Genomic DNA, 16152 nt, shown 5'->3' with positions numbered 1-16152 from the left:
AGGAAGTGGAAGAATTTGGCCCTTAGTTATATACCTCGGGGAATTAGTCATTTGTCATTTATACTTATGCCAAGATATGAGTATCAGCCTCAAACTGTTAAAGTAGTAGATTCATTTTCTAAGACTCTTGTGATCTTATTCTGTGCTTTGACTAAAAACAGGTTCCTTCTAGCCAGGGTCAAGTAATTTTTTTTTTTTTTAAAAAAAGCTTTTATCACTTAGGACACTGTGGCTACAATGTAGTCTCATTCTAACTTAACTGTGTTCTACATGTTTATTTTAGAACATGTATGTAGTGATATTAAGTTAATGCAGTGTCCTTTTGAAAGGTATTTGAGAGTCAACTGTGCCCTACTGGCCTGGATAGCTGATAGCAACCTCTAATATTAGACCAAAGAAATCACTTCAGGGATTCTCCATGCCTGTATCTCTGCTGATAAATGCTTCACATCTGAGACCTATAGACATGAGAGACCACTCTGTCTATTAACGTTTTGGGCCACTTGTATGTTTTATAATTATATGGAGAACAAGGGTACAAAGCAGAGCTACCTCAGGTCGCTTAAGAGAATTCTCAGGCTGTGTCATTTCTTTTCATGTCATTTTGGAGCTAAACGTGTCGAATCAGATTAATATAGTGTATTACTTTTTACTCTTGGTTCATGCAGAGACACTACGGTCCAGACGTTGACTCTTCAGCCATCTGTGAGGGATGGGATCATTGTTTATGAGGACTCTCCGCTGGTTAGTGTCCCGTTACAATCCTGGGTCATTTTCTAAAATATGTCCAGCCAAGACTGAACCCAATCAAGACAAAGCAGTGTACTATTAGACAGGAGTTTCTGTGCCACCAGAGTTCAATGCAGTAAGGTTGGTCTTAAAGGAAAATCCACCCTGAATGAGTTTGTTGTTAATCTTTATAATTAACATGTGATCTTCAGTGGCATCTAATATTTATGGTGCAATGGAATTATTATAGGTTACATTTCTTTCATCATCATAAGTTGGTGTGTTTTCACTTTGGTTAACAGTTTCCTATTGTACATTCCCCGTAAAGCTGCCTAACTACCTGCTGATATGGTGCCAATGGTAAAAAGCATTTTGCTTCATCTATATGTAAAGAGACTGATGCAGCAGCACTTTAGTCCTTTAGTCTGTCCAGTTCTCTCATGTCCTCATCTTTACACTCTGCTTAAACAGATATAGTTCTAAAGCGTCATGCTAATGCTGCCATTCTTGATCAAATCCATTAGTATATCGCCAACTATCTGAGCCAAGTCTCTGCCGTAACTCAGCGCAACTGTGTCATACAGCTGTGTTGCATTCTGGAAATTTGAGTCCAACCTTTTCTGTTCCCACTACATTGATTTTCATATTAATATGAACGTTGAACGTGACTGGAAAATGGTGTGCGAGAAAAGAAACTCTTGCTCTTTTGTTTTTAGAAGTCAACGGTGAAACCTGATCATTATTACCTTATGTTTGGGCTTCCCCCCCCAAATAACATTATTGCAACTCTGCTAGCAATAACAGTGCTGTCCTGTGATGTCAGAGCAGGACACTACTATTTTAAATACAGCACCAATCAAAATATTCGCAACATTATTGCTAAGCACATCACAAATATTTCAATCTACATCAATATGTTTAATATGATTCAGGGGCAAATGTTCTGTTAACGCTCGTAAATCAAAGCAGAGGATGAAACTGACATCTGTAGTGTCAGTGAACTTTTCACAAGTTCCAAAGAGGGCACACTTGTTGCCATGCACCCCCAAAGATGCTATGATCCAGTTGAGGAAAAGCATGTTAAAGATTCATGAGCGGTCCAGTGAACACTGTGTACTAATCCACCAGACCTCTAGTCTCTGCAGTCTATGTGGTGTCTTGTTTTGAGTGTGAGTTGGTGGCATTTAGGTGTACTGTTTGTGAACCACAGGTATGGGTGTCATTTTCAAATGGGTGTTAATGATGCCTCAGCTCAATACACAGCCACATCCTTCTTTTTATCTCGCACAACTCTGAGTTTATCCCCTCAATTAGCACTCCTGGCAGCTCTCGGAGTATTAATAGGGCCAGCTTTGAAGTGCTCATGAGGCACTGAATCCTTTTCAGTGGTTTAGAATGTGCTTAAAGTGTAACAGCAGAACAGACACACGCCACCTGTAAATGATCTGAGATGTCTTAGAAAAGATTCTAAATCTGTATAAGATGAAAAGTTGACCCACCTGAATGGATCTCAGCAAAAATATTTTATATATAAGTAGAGACTTGAGTTAGCAGTCCATTTATGCTTTTAAGAAATGTATTTCTACTTGTACACTGTCCTATTTCCTTTTGCAATCCCGGTCAGCTTGCTGTGGTTTCAAAGTGAAATGTCAGACGTTGTCCATGAGAGATTAATAGCAGCCAGCGAAGCCAGGACATCATGACTATGTGTTAGTGCTATGAAAATGGATCTCTTTTATTTCTGCTTGTCTCCATGTGCTGGTCTGAAGGTGAAGGCTGTAAAGATGGGTCACATCCTGGTAATAGATGAGGCAGATAAAGCTCCCACTAATGTCACCTGTATCCTGAAGACTCTGGTGGAGAGTGGAGAGATGATCTTGGCTGATGGCAGAAGAATAGTGTCAGGTAATAGAGTGGGAGGGGTAGCTTTTTTTTTTTTTTTGCTTTATGTAAATATTAGTCTGAAGTAGGAGACAAATTATTCTTCCTCTCCCTCTAGATCCAATGGAAGCAGATGGGCGAGGCAATGTTATACCCATGCATCCAGACTTTCGCATGATTGTTTTAGCTAATCGACCAGGCTTTCCTTTCTTGGGAAACGACTTCTTTGGAGCTCTTGGTAAGACATCTGGCATTGGACACATCTGATTGAATGCAGGCCCCCCGCCACCCCCCTTCCCTGATATTAAAGGCATATTCTAGAGAACTGAAAAAACAAATATAAATAATGACACAGCTGCCGGTATATGAGTTTATTAAGTGATATTTAGAATTAAAAACAGTCCTCTTTTCCCAGACAGTAGGAAAGCATTCTATGTGACTCCGTCACAAAGACTACAGAGAGAATTCTAAGTGTATGCATTATCATCAAGGCTGCTTTGAAGGATCTAAAATATGAAACTTTGATTATTTTTCTCACTGTAGAATTTCATTAGTGTTATGCCAATGATGTCTTCCCCATTACAAGTCTATTCATTTCAATTAAATTTTTATTTGTGTAGCACATTTAACAGCAGACATTATCACAAAGCAGCTTTTCAGAAATAAATACGTTCAGGATATACATTTAAATGTATGAATTTATCCCTAATGAGCAAGCTAGAGGCGACGGTGGCAAGCTAAAACTCCTTGAGTTGATATGAGGAAGAAACCTTGAGAGGAACCAGACTCAAAAGGGAACACCGGATAGAGCAATTATAAAATAATCCCATAAATAAATCCCTTCTATAACTGTGTACTACATGCTCAAAAAGAGCAGTTGTGTAACCAGGAAATTCATTACAGCTTTCACATGAAGTCTGTTTTGTTGAACTCATCCATTGTTCACTGTTGGAGACAAAACTGTTCGTGACAATTGCACTTTTAAAGCTTATCATAGCAACTGTAGTCCTAAACCAAAGTATCATAACTATTCATATGAATTGTGGTGCAAAGCCATCCATGGTTTTTAAGTGGTGGATTTTTTCATTGATGAGAACTCCAACCAGAAGTAAGGCATCAGACACACTTTATGACCCTGTGTGTGACCCTGACCTGTGGTAGTTTTTGAACAATCTTTAACCTGATTCGCCTTATCAATTAAAAGTCTGTTCGGTAATTTTCAAGTCAGAAGACATTTCGTAATATTTGGCGAGGGTCTCCTCCCTTTCAGGCAGCTTCAGTAAAATATCTTCTCAGAGGACAAAACTTCTGTGAATAGGTGAAAAGGTAAACACCTGTCTGTCAACTCGGAGAGGTCCATCATTTATGCACTAGTATACAGCATGGGTCCATTTATTTTGTGGCCATGTTTTGGATGGAGCACGTAACGTGAGGGGCTGCCTTTGTTTGTATTTTGAGTTTTAAAACTTCAACAACTTTCCACCAAAATCGCTGTACCTTTAATTATCACATCTAAATATCAGGTGTCCTAGAGCATTGCAATCAAATGATGGATCTAATATGGATATTGGTATTTGTATTAGGGGACATCTTTAGTTGCCATGCGGTGGACAACCCGAAACCTAAGGCAGAGTTGGCTATGCTAAAGCAGTATGGACCTGATGTTCCTGACACAGTTCTCCAGAAACTCGTGGCAGCATTTGGAGAGCTGCGTGCCATGGCTGACCAGGGAACCATCACTTACCCTTACTCCACTCGGGAAGTGGTCAACATTGTCAAACACCTACAGGTACAAAACTTTCAAACAATGTAGCACTTAAACTTACGATGCTGGCAGCTGGAGAGAGACAGTGCTGTGGGGGACTGGCGGCTGTGACTCCTCACTCAGCCCACTCACTAACTCAGTTGACACATATAGGCCAGGCTGCCACTCTGGCCCACAAACACAATTGATTACATGGATACGTGCATTCTTCTAGCTATACACTTCCTGCTCAACACTGACAATGGATTGGCTATTAAATTTTTTTTATTAATAATAAAAAAAAGATTTATACCATTTTCCAGTATAGAATCTAATGAAATCCAGCAATAATAAACATTTTAGGAATTCCCATTGTAATATCCTTTGAATTAGAGAATGGAAATAACATGTAACATTCATAAATGCAGGCTATCTAGAAATATTTCGAGAAAAACAAAATGGTGTTTCATGTGGTTCCAGTCCAGTTATTGTGGCTTGTAAAGTTTATTTAAAAATAATTACCACATTATGACTCGTTACTATATCCTCGTTTATGGAACGATAATGCCACATTATGACTCGTTACTATATCCTCGTTTATGGAACGATAATGCCACATTATGACTCGTTACTATATTCTCATTTATGGAATCAGTTGCCACTGGACATCCGCCTTGCATCCTTAATTATCATTTTTAAAAAGAGGCTGAAAGCGTGTCTCTTTTTCCAGGTGTTTTAATCTAATTTTTACTATTGTCTATTGTCTGTCTCTATTTGGTTTTATTCTGTTTTCTATTTTACTTTTTCTTACTCTGTTCAGTACTTTGGTCAGCTTTGCTGTGTTTAAATGTGCTAGATAAATAAAATTTACTTACTATATATTGACGTATATAAGGAAACAAGCTTTTCAGTGATACAGTGTATGACAGGTCATGATTGTGTTGTGGGTGGAGCACGAAACAGTGATGAGTTTGTATATTTAGTATTACAGTGTAAGATAAGACATGTTATAGATGCAATTTAATCCAAAAAAAATCCTGAAATACGTTGCTATTTCTACATGTAGCAGGTAACATTAAATATTCATTTACAAAAAATTGCAGGACATGCGATAATTCATACACCTGGCAAGGAAATCTCCTTTACTTGTGTCCTTTCTGATGCTTGTTCACACAGAGATTTTTTGCATCACTTCGCACCTTTCATGTCTAATATGTGTTAAGACACAATTTGTTCCATTCCATCTTAATCACATCCTGCTGCTTCTCTTTCCTGCACTTGGATTCGAGCAGCTGTTGTCTTTGAATGGGACATCACCGTTCTCAGTACCTTATGATTAATCAGTCCAGGTTACGTAACCCCAGATCAGTATTTGAGTAATCTATAATAAGTCTCTCTACACTTATTGATCCAGTGCAGACCTAATAATGAAGAAACAAAAAAAATGCTCATGCAGTGTCTTGTTCAAAATGCCCTGCATCATTGGGTCATCTCTGAGCCTACACAATCTAGAGCAACACATCCAACTTTTGTATAGATTTTCTTGTCCTGAGTTCCAGTAATCCCACCTGCTCAAGACCCATATCGCATATTAAGATAGAAATGATTGATGGTGTTTTTTGGGGTGTCCTGTAAGGTAAACCCATCACCTTTGTCTCTGTCATGTATGGCTAACATGCCTGGTTTTAGTGCAAATGCCTATTTTAAGTTTAATGATACATTTGCCCAGTCACTCCTGTGTGCGCAGTGCGAGTCTGTCGTCATGGTAACATAAATCAGGGGCATAAATCAATATCAGAGTCAGCAGAGGCGATATTGACAACAGTGGCCTGTCTACCTTACTGTAGCTCTCTCACCACCTCCCTCATTAGGCACCTGGACCCATCACACCACTCAGCACAACACTTTATCTGCCTTGACCTCATATTTTATATCAGGCCTCATATTGTGTGTGGGCAAAAAAAAAAGGTTTCTCTGAGGTCTCAAAAGTAGGTTATTTTATTTCAGGTCATCCAGAGAGCAGTGTGACTGTTTCAAAATAAATCACTGAGTAAATGATTCTCAAGTAAGCTCTTTATATTTATCACCCTAGAAATTTCCAGACGAGGGCCTGGCTAACGTAGTGAGGAATGTGTTCGACTTTGACTCCTACAACAAGGACACAAGGGAGGTTCTGATTGCAGCTCTGCACAAGCATGGCATTCCCATCGGAGCCAAACCCACCAGCGTCCACCTGGCCAAGGAGTAAGAACCCAGGATTCTCTCTAACATTCTAACAGGTCCACTGGTTGTGTATTGACAGCGTTAGTGAAGAGCTATTATTCAGCTTTTCTTAACTGAACTCGTACTTGAAATACAAGTATGATCGGAAGGTCATAAGTTCAAATCCCACTACTGCTGGGCCCTTGAGCAAGGCCCTTAACCCTCAGCTGCTCAGTTCTAGAAATAAGATAATAAGATAAATAAGAAGTAAGTTGCTGTAGATAAGGGCGTTTTTCAAATACCATGAATGAAAATGTAATCCTTGAGAATTATAGTGTCATGTGATCCCAACTGTAAATTAATTTATGTATGTTGACTTACAAGTCACTGTGGTAATCAGTGCATTTTTTAAATTCGACTCCTGATATAGTATGTAAGTTGTAGCAGTCTAGCAAGTGTATTTATTATAAAGACCTCTGTGTGAAGTATGTATTTATTGTCATTGCATTTTATTGGTATTTCTCTACCTCTGAATTGAACTGAAATGAATTGCAATAACACTGACTTGTTGACCACTTGTCGTTTGTTCCCTAGTGTACTTACAGTCTTTGCCATTTAATAAAGGAAAATATTTGTTTCTTCTGTCTCATTTTGTCTTATTTCTGAATTTTTAATATGAGAATTCAAATAATTCTTTTGACTGTTTTCCTTTTAAAATCAAAACAATGAAGAAACAAGTATTTTCGATCTCAACTCTTTGAGCAGATAGAAATATGTAACGAATTGCTATCAGGTTCAGTATCATAATTTATAGAATGTGTATTTTATCTGTGCTAGGAATAGTATTTCCACGTGCGTGAACTCAAGCATGGCAATGTAGTCCTTCCTGGTGAGAACAGATGTGCGCAGATGGAACTAGTAGAGCAGAGTGTTATCTCACTGCACTGACAGAAAGATTTTTTTTTTTAAAAAACGAAAAACACATCATTAAATGGAGGCATTGTGCTGTTATGTAATTTGAGGTTCTTTCATTAGCACCCTGTTTTATGTGCATCCTTCTTCTGCTAGTTGATGAATATGCTATTCTGTTGACTAAAACACAATAGAATGAGGTAGGCAAAGATACATCAGCCTTTGAAATGCATATGTATGTTGAATCCATATTCTCCCTTTCCAAGGTTGCCGTTACCAGACTGTAAGATGGCTGGGTATTGGACTATTAACCAGGGTGGCGGTGCATGGCGGAAACTGCTGTGTCCTACCGAATCCCATCGTATAGATATCAAGGTATCACACATCGTTGCTAAGTCCAGAGCTCTTCTCGTATAATGTAATGCTGTGCAGATAATGTGACCGCGATACATGGTGCTCTCCAGGGCCCAGTGTTTTTAAGAGTACAGGGTTATCCATTGGAGAGACACGAGGCCAGAGCGATGAGCTTCACAGAGGAGTACGCACACTGGCAGCTCCCCATGAATGAAGTCAACATCGTCTGTGACGTCACCACTGATAACGGTAGGCCAGAGGACCACAGAGCACTTCAGTAGAATATAAGTAGAGGCTGTTGATAGATTGTGTTATAATGGAACAGGCTTTTGATAGGCTGTGTTTAACATCAACATTGTTCTGTAGATCTAGTCTAGTAGTAGGAAGTCAAGGTGAATGGACATGTTATAACCTTGAAGACATTTCTCCACTCATCCGGTAGCAAGTAAGTTAATAAGATCGATTTATAGACCATAATGAAGTGTCGTTTACACAAATACCAGCATAAGACGGACACAATGCCATGGTCCCTCTCAGTACAGATTTGTTTCATGAACATTATTTAAATGTGCAAACTAACCTTCTGTCTATTTATTAGCATTATAGAGCTTTTTAGTTCTCAAGTTTCCACTAACAGAACACATTAGGTCCAAGTGTACATTATTCATAGGTCTACTTGTTTTTGAGTTATTAAGCTTTGGAGTCAAATGGATTAATAATAGTACGAATTCAATAATCAATATAATAGCTTTAATAATGGTGGGTTGTGATTTCCAGAGCTATAACTAAATGAAAAAAAAATCACAGACCCCGCTTTGAGAAGCACCCATCTAGAGGAGGTGATATGAATGCATGTATAACTGTAGATATTTCACAGTTGTTGAGACACTTTGAAAGCCTTCATCAATTTCTCTTCAAGATTATGATACAACTCCAGTGGCCTTACTACTTCTAGACATGTCTCGAATGACTGAATATTGCGATGTTGACAAGCTAATTTGTTGTTGTTTTTGCAGATGTGATTTATGTTGCGACGTGTAACCCCGTGTCACTGTACGCCATGCGTGAGCGGGCAGACACGCTGCAATCCATTGAGCTGTATGATGTCTTTCCCCGGACCATCAGCGGAGTGTGGCAGCCTTTCATCACTGTGGCTGCATTGGGCAGCCCGCTTAAGGGCCAGGTGGTGCTTCATGAGGAGCAGGTGGGTTTGTAGGAGTCTTGCAAAAACACATGTACACACAGACAAAACAATCACATTGTTACATCATCATTAATCCCACCTGCTGGTGTTGTACAATCCATCATTGACTACATGCTGTTCCCCCAGTCATTTGAGAATATGGGAAGGCATATTCTGTTATTATGCTGATGCTAGCTCTGTGTGAGACAGCAGATGATTAGTGTGTGTATACAGTCGGGTCCATAAGTATATGGACAGCGACACAATTTTCATAATTTTGCCTCTGTGCAACACCACAATGGATTTTAAATGAAGTAATGAACGTGTGATCGAAGTATAGACTTTCAGCTTTAATTCAAGGGGTTTAACAAAAATATTGCATTAACTGTTTAGGAATTACAGCCATTTTTACACAGTCCCTCCATTTTCACAGGCTCAAAAGTAATTGGACAAACTAACAAAATTATAAATATAAGGATCATTTTTAATACTTGGATGCAAATCCTTTGCAGTCAGTTACTCCCTGATATCTATGGAGCCCATGGACATCATTAAATGCTGTGTTTCCTCCGTTGAGATGCTTTGCCAGGACTTTACTGCCGCCTTCAGTTGCTGCTTGTTTGTGGGTCTTTCTGCTTTTTTGTCTTCATTAAGTGAAAAGCACGCTAAATTCAGTTGAGGTCAGGTGACTGACTCGGCCATTTAAGAACATTCCATTTCTTTTCCTTAAGAAGCTCTTGGTTTGCTTTTTGCAGTATGTTTTGGGTCATTATCCATTTGTACTATGAAGCGCCATCCTATCAGTTTTGCAGCATTTGACTGAATCTGAGCAGAAATGATAGCTCTATACACTTCATCCTCCTACTTCTATCAGCAGTCACAGCAGCCATACATGCCCATGATATAACACTTCCTCCACCATGTTTGACAGATGATGTGTTATGCTTTGGATCATGAGCCCTTCCTTTCCTTCTACATACTCTTATCTTCCAATCATTCTGGTACAAGTTAATCTTGGTTTCATCTGTCTAAAGAATCTTGTACCTAGAACTGGACAGGCTTTTTTTCTTTAGCAAAGTAATATCTGACCTTTCTTGTAACCAGTGGTATGCACCTTGAGGTAAACCGTCTGTATTTACATTCATGAAGGTGTCTCTTGATTGTAGACTTTGACAATGATACACCTACTTCCTCCAGAGTGCTATTGACTTGGCTAGATGTTGTGAAGGGGTTTTTCTTCAACGAGGAAAGAATTCTGCAATCATCCACTTTAGTTGTCTTCCATGGTCTTCCAGACCTTTTGGTGTCGCTGAGCTCACCAATGCATTCCTTCTTTTTAAGACTGTACTAAATTGTTGATTTGGGCACTCCTGAATCTTCTGCTATTTCTCCGATAGGCCTGTTTTGTTTTTTCAGCCTAATGATGGCCTCCTTCACTTGCATTCACCTCTTTGGACCGCATATTGAGAGGTCCCATGAACAGCTACCGAATGCAAATTCATGACTTGGAATGAACTCCAGATCTTTAATCTTCTTAATTTGTAATGAAATAACGAGGAAACGGACCACACCTAGCCATGAAACTGCTTACCAATCAGTTATCCAATTACTTTTGAGCCTGTGAAAATGGAGGGACTGTGTAAAACAAATGGCTGTAATTCCTAAACGGTTAATTCAATATTTTTGTTAAACCCCTTGAATTAAAAGCTGAAAGTCTACATTTCAATCTAATCTTGATTACTTAATTTCAAATCCACTCTGGAGGTGTATAAAGGCAAAATTATGAAAATTCTGTCATTGTCCAAAAACTTGGACCCGAGTGTATTTAAATGTGAATTTGATCATTTTTTAAATTGTTTTAGTCCTTATATGCATTTATGAATAACACACAATAATAATACATAATATGATATTGTAATATTAAAATATATGACGTCTGTGCTTTACTAATAACATTTAGAGGGTGTTTGAGGGAAAGGTTGTAACATAAGTGATATGGCTTTGGTTTAGGGACCACAGTTTTCCAAAACGCCTTCCCTGAGTATAAGATTATAGCTCTCACAGGTCTCTCTGAGCACCTAATGATACTTTACCTAATACGGCCTTGGAGCTGCACACAAAGTAAGCAAATAAAATGAATTTCAAAAGTTGTTACTTTTCAAGCGCTGCCCATAGAGGATAAAAATATCTAAAAATGCTTTTCTGGGTAAAAGTGTCTGTGTGTGAGAGAGGAAAAGTGCTGGACCATTTCAAAATTCTAGACACCAGAAAGGGGGTCATCCAGAGGTCATGGTTCTCCTAGTAGAAGAAAAACAAAGCATGAATGGAACAGTGGGGCCCAAAATCCTGACATCTATTCTTAGCCAGTTTCACCATCTATCCAGGCCTGATGTAACCTTCCTATTTATAGCACAGACAGTGTGAACTGTATGTCAAACAGCCCATAAGGAACCCATTAGACCTCAAAAGCGAGAGATAAATCCAAGCTGTTTTTTTTCCATAAAAGTCAGTTGAAGATTAAACAGTTCATCGTGAAAGAGGCCTGACTCAGCCAAGTGACCGTGTTTCATCTTCAGCAATGTCACTTACTACACTCTTAATACTGCTCACGTTTCAATGGCCCAAAAAGGGCATTCAAAATTAAGAGTTGTCAAATAAATAGAAAGTTATGGGTGAATGATATTGCAAGTGCTTCTCTGCTGTCTGTAGAGTAACACAGTGCTGCATGTGGACCTGGTGACTGGTGCAGTGAGGAGACTCGTCCTATCTCCAGGTAAAGAGGAGGAACCCGTGCACAAAACCTCCAACTGGTGGAACACGAAAGACTCCCAGGTTCGGTCCTGGTACATGCCAGGTTGTTTTCACTTGCGGATTCATAATAAAGCATTTTTGAAAACAGTTGTGTATAAGACTTGTGTATAAGCTCCACAGACAAAACATTAGCAGTGCCTTGTTTTTGATGTCTGTAGGTTGCACACCTGGATGAATAAAAGCAGATCATCAGTTGCTGGATCAAAATCACTGAACCTCAATCTCAAGGAAAAGTTGAGGGTTTATTTTGAACAGATGTTTAACTTAAAAGTCTAATTTGGGAACCAAAGTGTGGTAAAATTTCAAGTCACATGTGGTGTGCTAACTCGACATGATTGGAACTGTTATTAAGGTGATGGGAAGCATAACCAAGTATTAGGACAGAAATAACACATACAACAAATTTTTTGTCTGGGGAGCCTATATCATCCAAAAAGCTAAAATAAACATATTTATACTGCAAATTAAGTGTTGATCATCAGTACACTATAGATATGAAATAGTAATGTTTGTATCAGTCAATATCTCAAAATAATGTGTTGCTACAGTCAGCATCCAAAATGTGCCGGGAGTTTGCTCACAAGAACTGGCTCCTGTTCTACAAAGCTGATGGGTGAGCTCAACTCTCTGGTTCGATGTTCTACTCTGCGAGCCTCTTCTTGTCCTAGTGTAATGACATGCTCTCTGCCTTGCATTGACAGGAATCAGCTGGACGTTCTGGATGTGCTGGAAGGCCAAGTCCACACCATCACCCTCCCCATCAACGTTAAGGCTGTATTCTTGGTGGCTGAAGACCGCTGGCTGTTAATTGAGAGCACAACTGACAGGTGCCTCGTGATTTATGTTATTTTGGTACTGTGTTGTGCATCACTGTAAGCATGCTATGATTTATGATGTTGCTAATCGAGATACTATGCATGCTCATTATCACTAATTTGCTCTATTGCAAAATGTGCTTGTTTTTCTGGATGCAGGAAGTTCCTGTTGACCAAGCCCATGCCCATGGGAGTAGAGGAGTCAGGTGTGTGTCAGCTTCATACCATCAGTGAGGATGGAGTCAGCAGTGGCTTTGGTACCAGCTCAGGTAGAGTAGCTGTTTTGATATACAAAGTAATAGTTTAACATCTCTTAACATCTGTGTACTCCATGGCGTGCTTATATAAACTGATGTTTAGAGTCCTAGCCTGCTATCAGAGTATTTATTCAGGGTGTTGCATCTTTCCAGCCTTTTGAATTTCATATTTCATTAACAATGGGCAAGATTTAGTCAGTCAGTATAGGAGTTTATCAATAAATATCTTGCTCATTTTTACTGTAATTCTAGCAGGAATTTTAATAGGTCATTTCAGAAACCGGGGTTGTCATGATGCCGTGATTTCGACTTTCAATACAAATATCAAGTATGTTTTCACAATGGCCATGTAGCAAAGCAATACCATGGCAATAAATAAATTGTAAAATGGTCTGACATTCATCATACTGTGTTTAAAGTAAATACAAATTGGATTATATCAATTTGTATTTATATTTTTGTGTATATCTATTTCACTGAGCAACAATTCGTGTATATACTACCAGTCTTAAGTTTAGACACACTCATTCTTTATTTTTATTTTTTCCCCCACATTTTAGAATAATAATAAAGTCATCAAATCTCTGGAGTAACACAAATGGAACTATGGGAATTATGTTGTGATAAAAAAATCCAAAATGAATCAAAATAATTTAATATTTTAGCATCTTCAAAGTAGACCCCGTTTTGCCTAGAATTTCCAGAAATGTCTTCTTGGTATTTTCTCAACCGATTTCTTGAGGAATCTCCCTGCAGATGCTTTTTAAACAGTATTAAAGGAGTTCCCACCTATGCTGGACACTTACTGGCTGCTATTCGGAATATTTCGCTCTGAGTCATCCCTTTTAAAAAAATATTTTTTTGTAAATAAAATGTTATGTATGTTATATATGTTGGCACAATTATATTTTTGACACAGATTTCAAACTTTTAAATCATACATCTTCAAATCAAAAGGTTTTTAAGATCATGAGAAACATTTCAGTCAAGTGTCTCTAAACTTTTGACCGGTACTGTATGTTACTGAATAAAACTCTGCACCTGTAGGTTATAGATATGCTAATGCTCCTGAATAGTGCACTGATCCATAGTTTTGGTTATGGATTTTGGTTGGTAACAGCAAATTGCTCATTTGAACAAGATTGTGTCATCACGCTCATTCAACAATACGCTACATACAAATGAGGCTACAAATAATTAATTAGAATTGATGCCTATAATGCTGTACATGTAAATAGCCTATGTGCTGTACATGTTGTGCATGTGAATTAATTGCAGGGTTCTGATCATCTAAGTGAGATTAGCATATATAATATGACTTGTCTGTATCCATAATATAACGTCCCTGTAGTGTTGGAATATATAAATCATAAAGTCAAAGTATTCAGTCGTTTGCTACATTAGTATTCAATACAAAAACATTTCTGCAGCACTACTGTGCTCTAACGAGTGCCCTTGTGCATCCTTCACATGCAGTAGATGTCTGAAGAACAATGACCTCATCATTACAGGATTTTATTTATTGTGCAATCTAATTAACTAAGCAGAAGTGAACTCGTGCAGCATGGTTATATAAAAGGTTTTTGGGAGGGGGCATTCTCAGTAAACAGACAGTCCAATGACCATTTCTGAACATCTGTCTTCATCTAGAAACAACATCTACTCCACATCTGCTTGGTGTGGCCTGATATCCCGGGAGTTTACAGCTTGATTAGGGCTTCTGTAAAACAACACATCTCTTAAGCCTGAACGCTAAGCAAGATGCTACGATGACGTCAGGGGCTGGGGTTGAGATTTACTTCTTGTTTGTGTATGCGTGCTTGCTTAAGCTGCACACAGACCACAGATTCAGATTCATTCTTCCCACTTAAAGACGACCTATGCGGTCATCTCTCACTTTCCATATAGGGTGACACTTATTCCATTGCCTTATTATTATGGAACCGGGCTTGGAAAGGCTTTAACTTTGTTGGTCTGATTAACGATGGCAATCGTTTGAAGGCTTTATGGCTCATTTGATAAAAAAAAAAAGTTCTGTCTATTTTTAAGGCTTGAAATAGCAGGCGAAATAAATAGCTTCACTGTTGTTTATCTCCTGCTGGAATTTTATTTGTGGAAGAGGACTATCTTGATGGTCGACTCCCCTGATGAAAAGTCACCTTTCAGACAATTGTCACCTCTTCAGCTTACAACTTTATATGGCTTAAAAGTATCGCACAGGCACAAGACTGCAGTAGGGGTAGGCGATATGGCAATAAAGCATCATATTGCAATGCACAATGTACTTTATAAAAATGTGAAATGGCAGTCTCTTATTTAAAAAGCACAAATTTGAGACTATTTGAAACATAGTAGAATTCTCGAATCTTATTTATTCAGAAGATGTTGATTAATTTTTTTGCAGTAGCGACTCTGACATTTGTGCCAGCTACAATTCAAATGATAGTTTTAGTTAGTTAGTTACAGTTACATTTATATAGTGCTTTTCTAGACACTCAAAGCGCTTTACAGAGCTGGTGGGGGGGTGGGGGGGTGTGGGGGGGGGGGCTCCTCAACCACCACTAGTATGTAGTATTCACCTGGATGATGCGACGGCAGCCATATTGCGCCAGAACACCCACCACACACCAACTATTAGTGGAGAGAAGAGTGATATAGCCAATTCAGGGATTGAGATTATTAGGGGGCCATGATAGAGAAGGGCCAATGGGGGAATTTCGCCAGGACACCGGGGTTATATCCCTACTCTTTTACGACAAGTGTCCTGGGATTTTTTTTAATGACCACAGAAAGTCAGAACCTCGGTTTAACGTCTCATCCAAAAGATCCGATAGTTTTGTATTAATGCACTGCTTGTAATATGTTACTGCTGCTATAGAAACAGCTCATTCCCTGCACTTGCATGGCAGATGATCAACATAATCTAAGGCTAATAATAAACAGATTAGCATTGTTATTTAACAAAGAAAACATGTCATCGTTGATATGTTGGGTCTTTCTGTAAGGAGATGTCACGATTCTCAGCGATTTGTACCAGTCAGTAAGTTATGCCATGGAAGGGTCATCAGAACAGAGGACTTCTTGAATATAAGAGGAATAAAAGATTTAGTGTGTCGCATTGGGCCACATCGTAGTGCCCTTTTGTGGATTATTTTAGTCCTTCAGCATGTCCTGTTGTGTTTTATTCCTGAAAATTGAAACAAGTGGTGAAAAAAACATACTAAACATCTTGGATTGGAGTGTTACGGAAGCGCTGATGATACC

At 38.7% G+C, this 16152-nt stretch overlaps 1 protein-coding gene across 1 annotated transcript in view; it reads left to right on the top strand.

The window, feature by feature from the left end:
* The window catches only part of vwa8 (von Willebrand factor A domain containing 8), a 74908-nt gene that overhangs the window by 28610 nt on the left and 30146 nt on the right, over positions 1-16152 (top strand). The window contains exons 22-33 of the mRNA XM_053626887.1: positions 669-744; positions 2499-2634; positions 2729-2848; positions 4194-4399; positions 6447-6598; positions 7735-7843; positions 7933-8071; positions 8839-9026; positions 11715-11837; positions 12365-12429; positions 12518-12643; positions 12791-12900. Coding sequence (XP_053482862.1) covers positions 669-744; positions 2499-2634; positions 2729-2848; positions 4194-4399; positions 6447-6598; positions 7735-7843; positions 7933-8071; positions 8839-9026; positions 11715-11837; positions 12365-12429; positions 12518-12643; positions 12791-12900 — 1550 coding nt within the window. The remainder of the gene's footprint in view (positions 1-668; positions 745-2498; positions 2635-2728; positions 2849-4193; positions 4400-6446; positions 6599-7734; positions 7844-7932; positions 8072-8838; positions 9027-11714; positions 11838-12364; positions 12430-12517; positions 12644-12790; positions 12901-16152) is intronic.

Source organism: Ictalurus furcatus, chromosome 6 (assembly GCF_023375685.1).
Source record: "Ictalurus furcatus strain D&B chromosome 6, Billie_1.0, whole genome shotgun sequence".
Lineage (NCBI taxonomy): Eukaryota > Metazoa > Chordata > Actinopteri > Siluriformes > Ictaluridae > Ictalurus > Ictalurus furcatus.
Note: the sequence above shows the minus strand (reverse complement) of the source record. Positions and strands in the feature narration are given on the sequence as shown.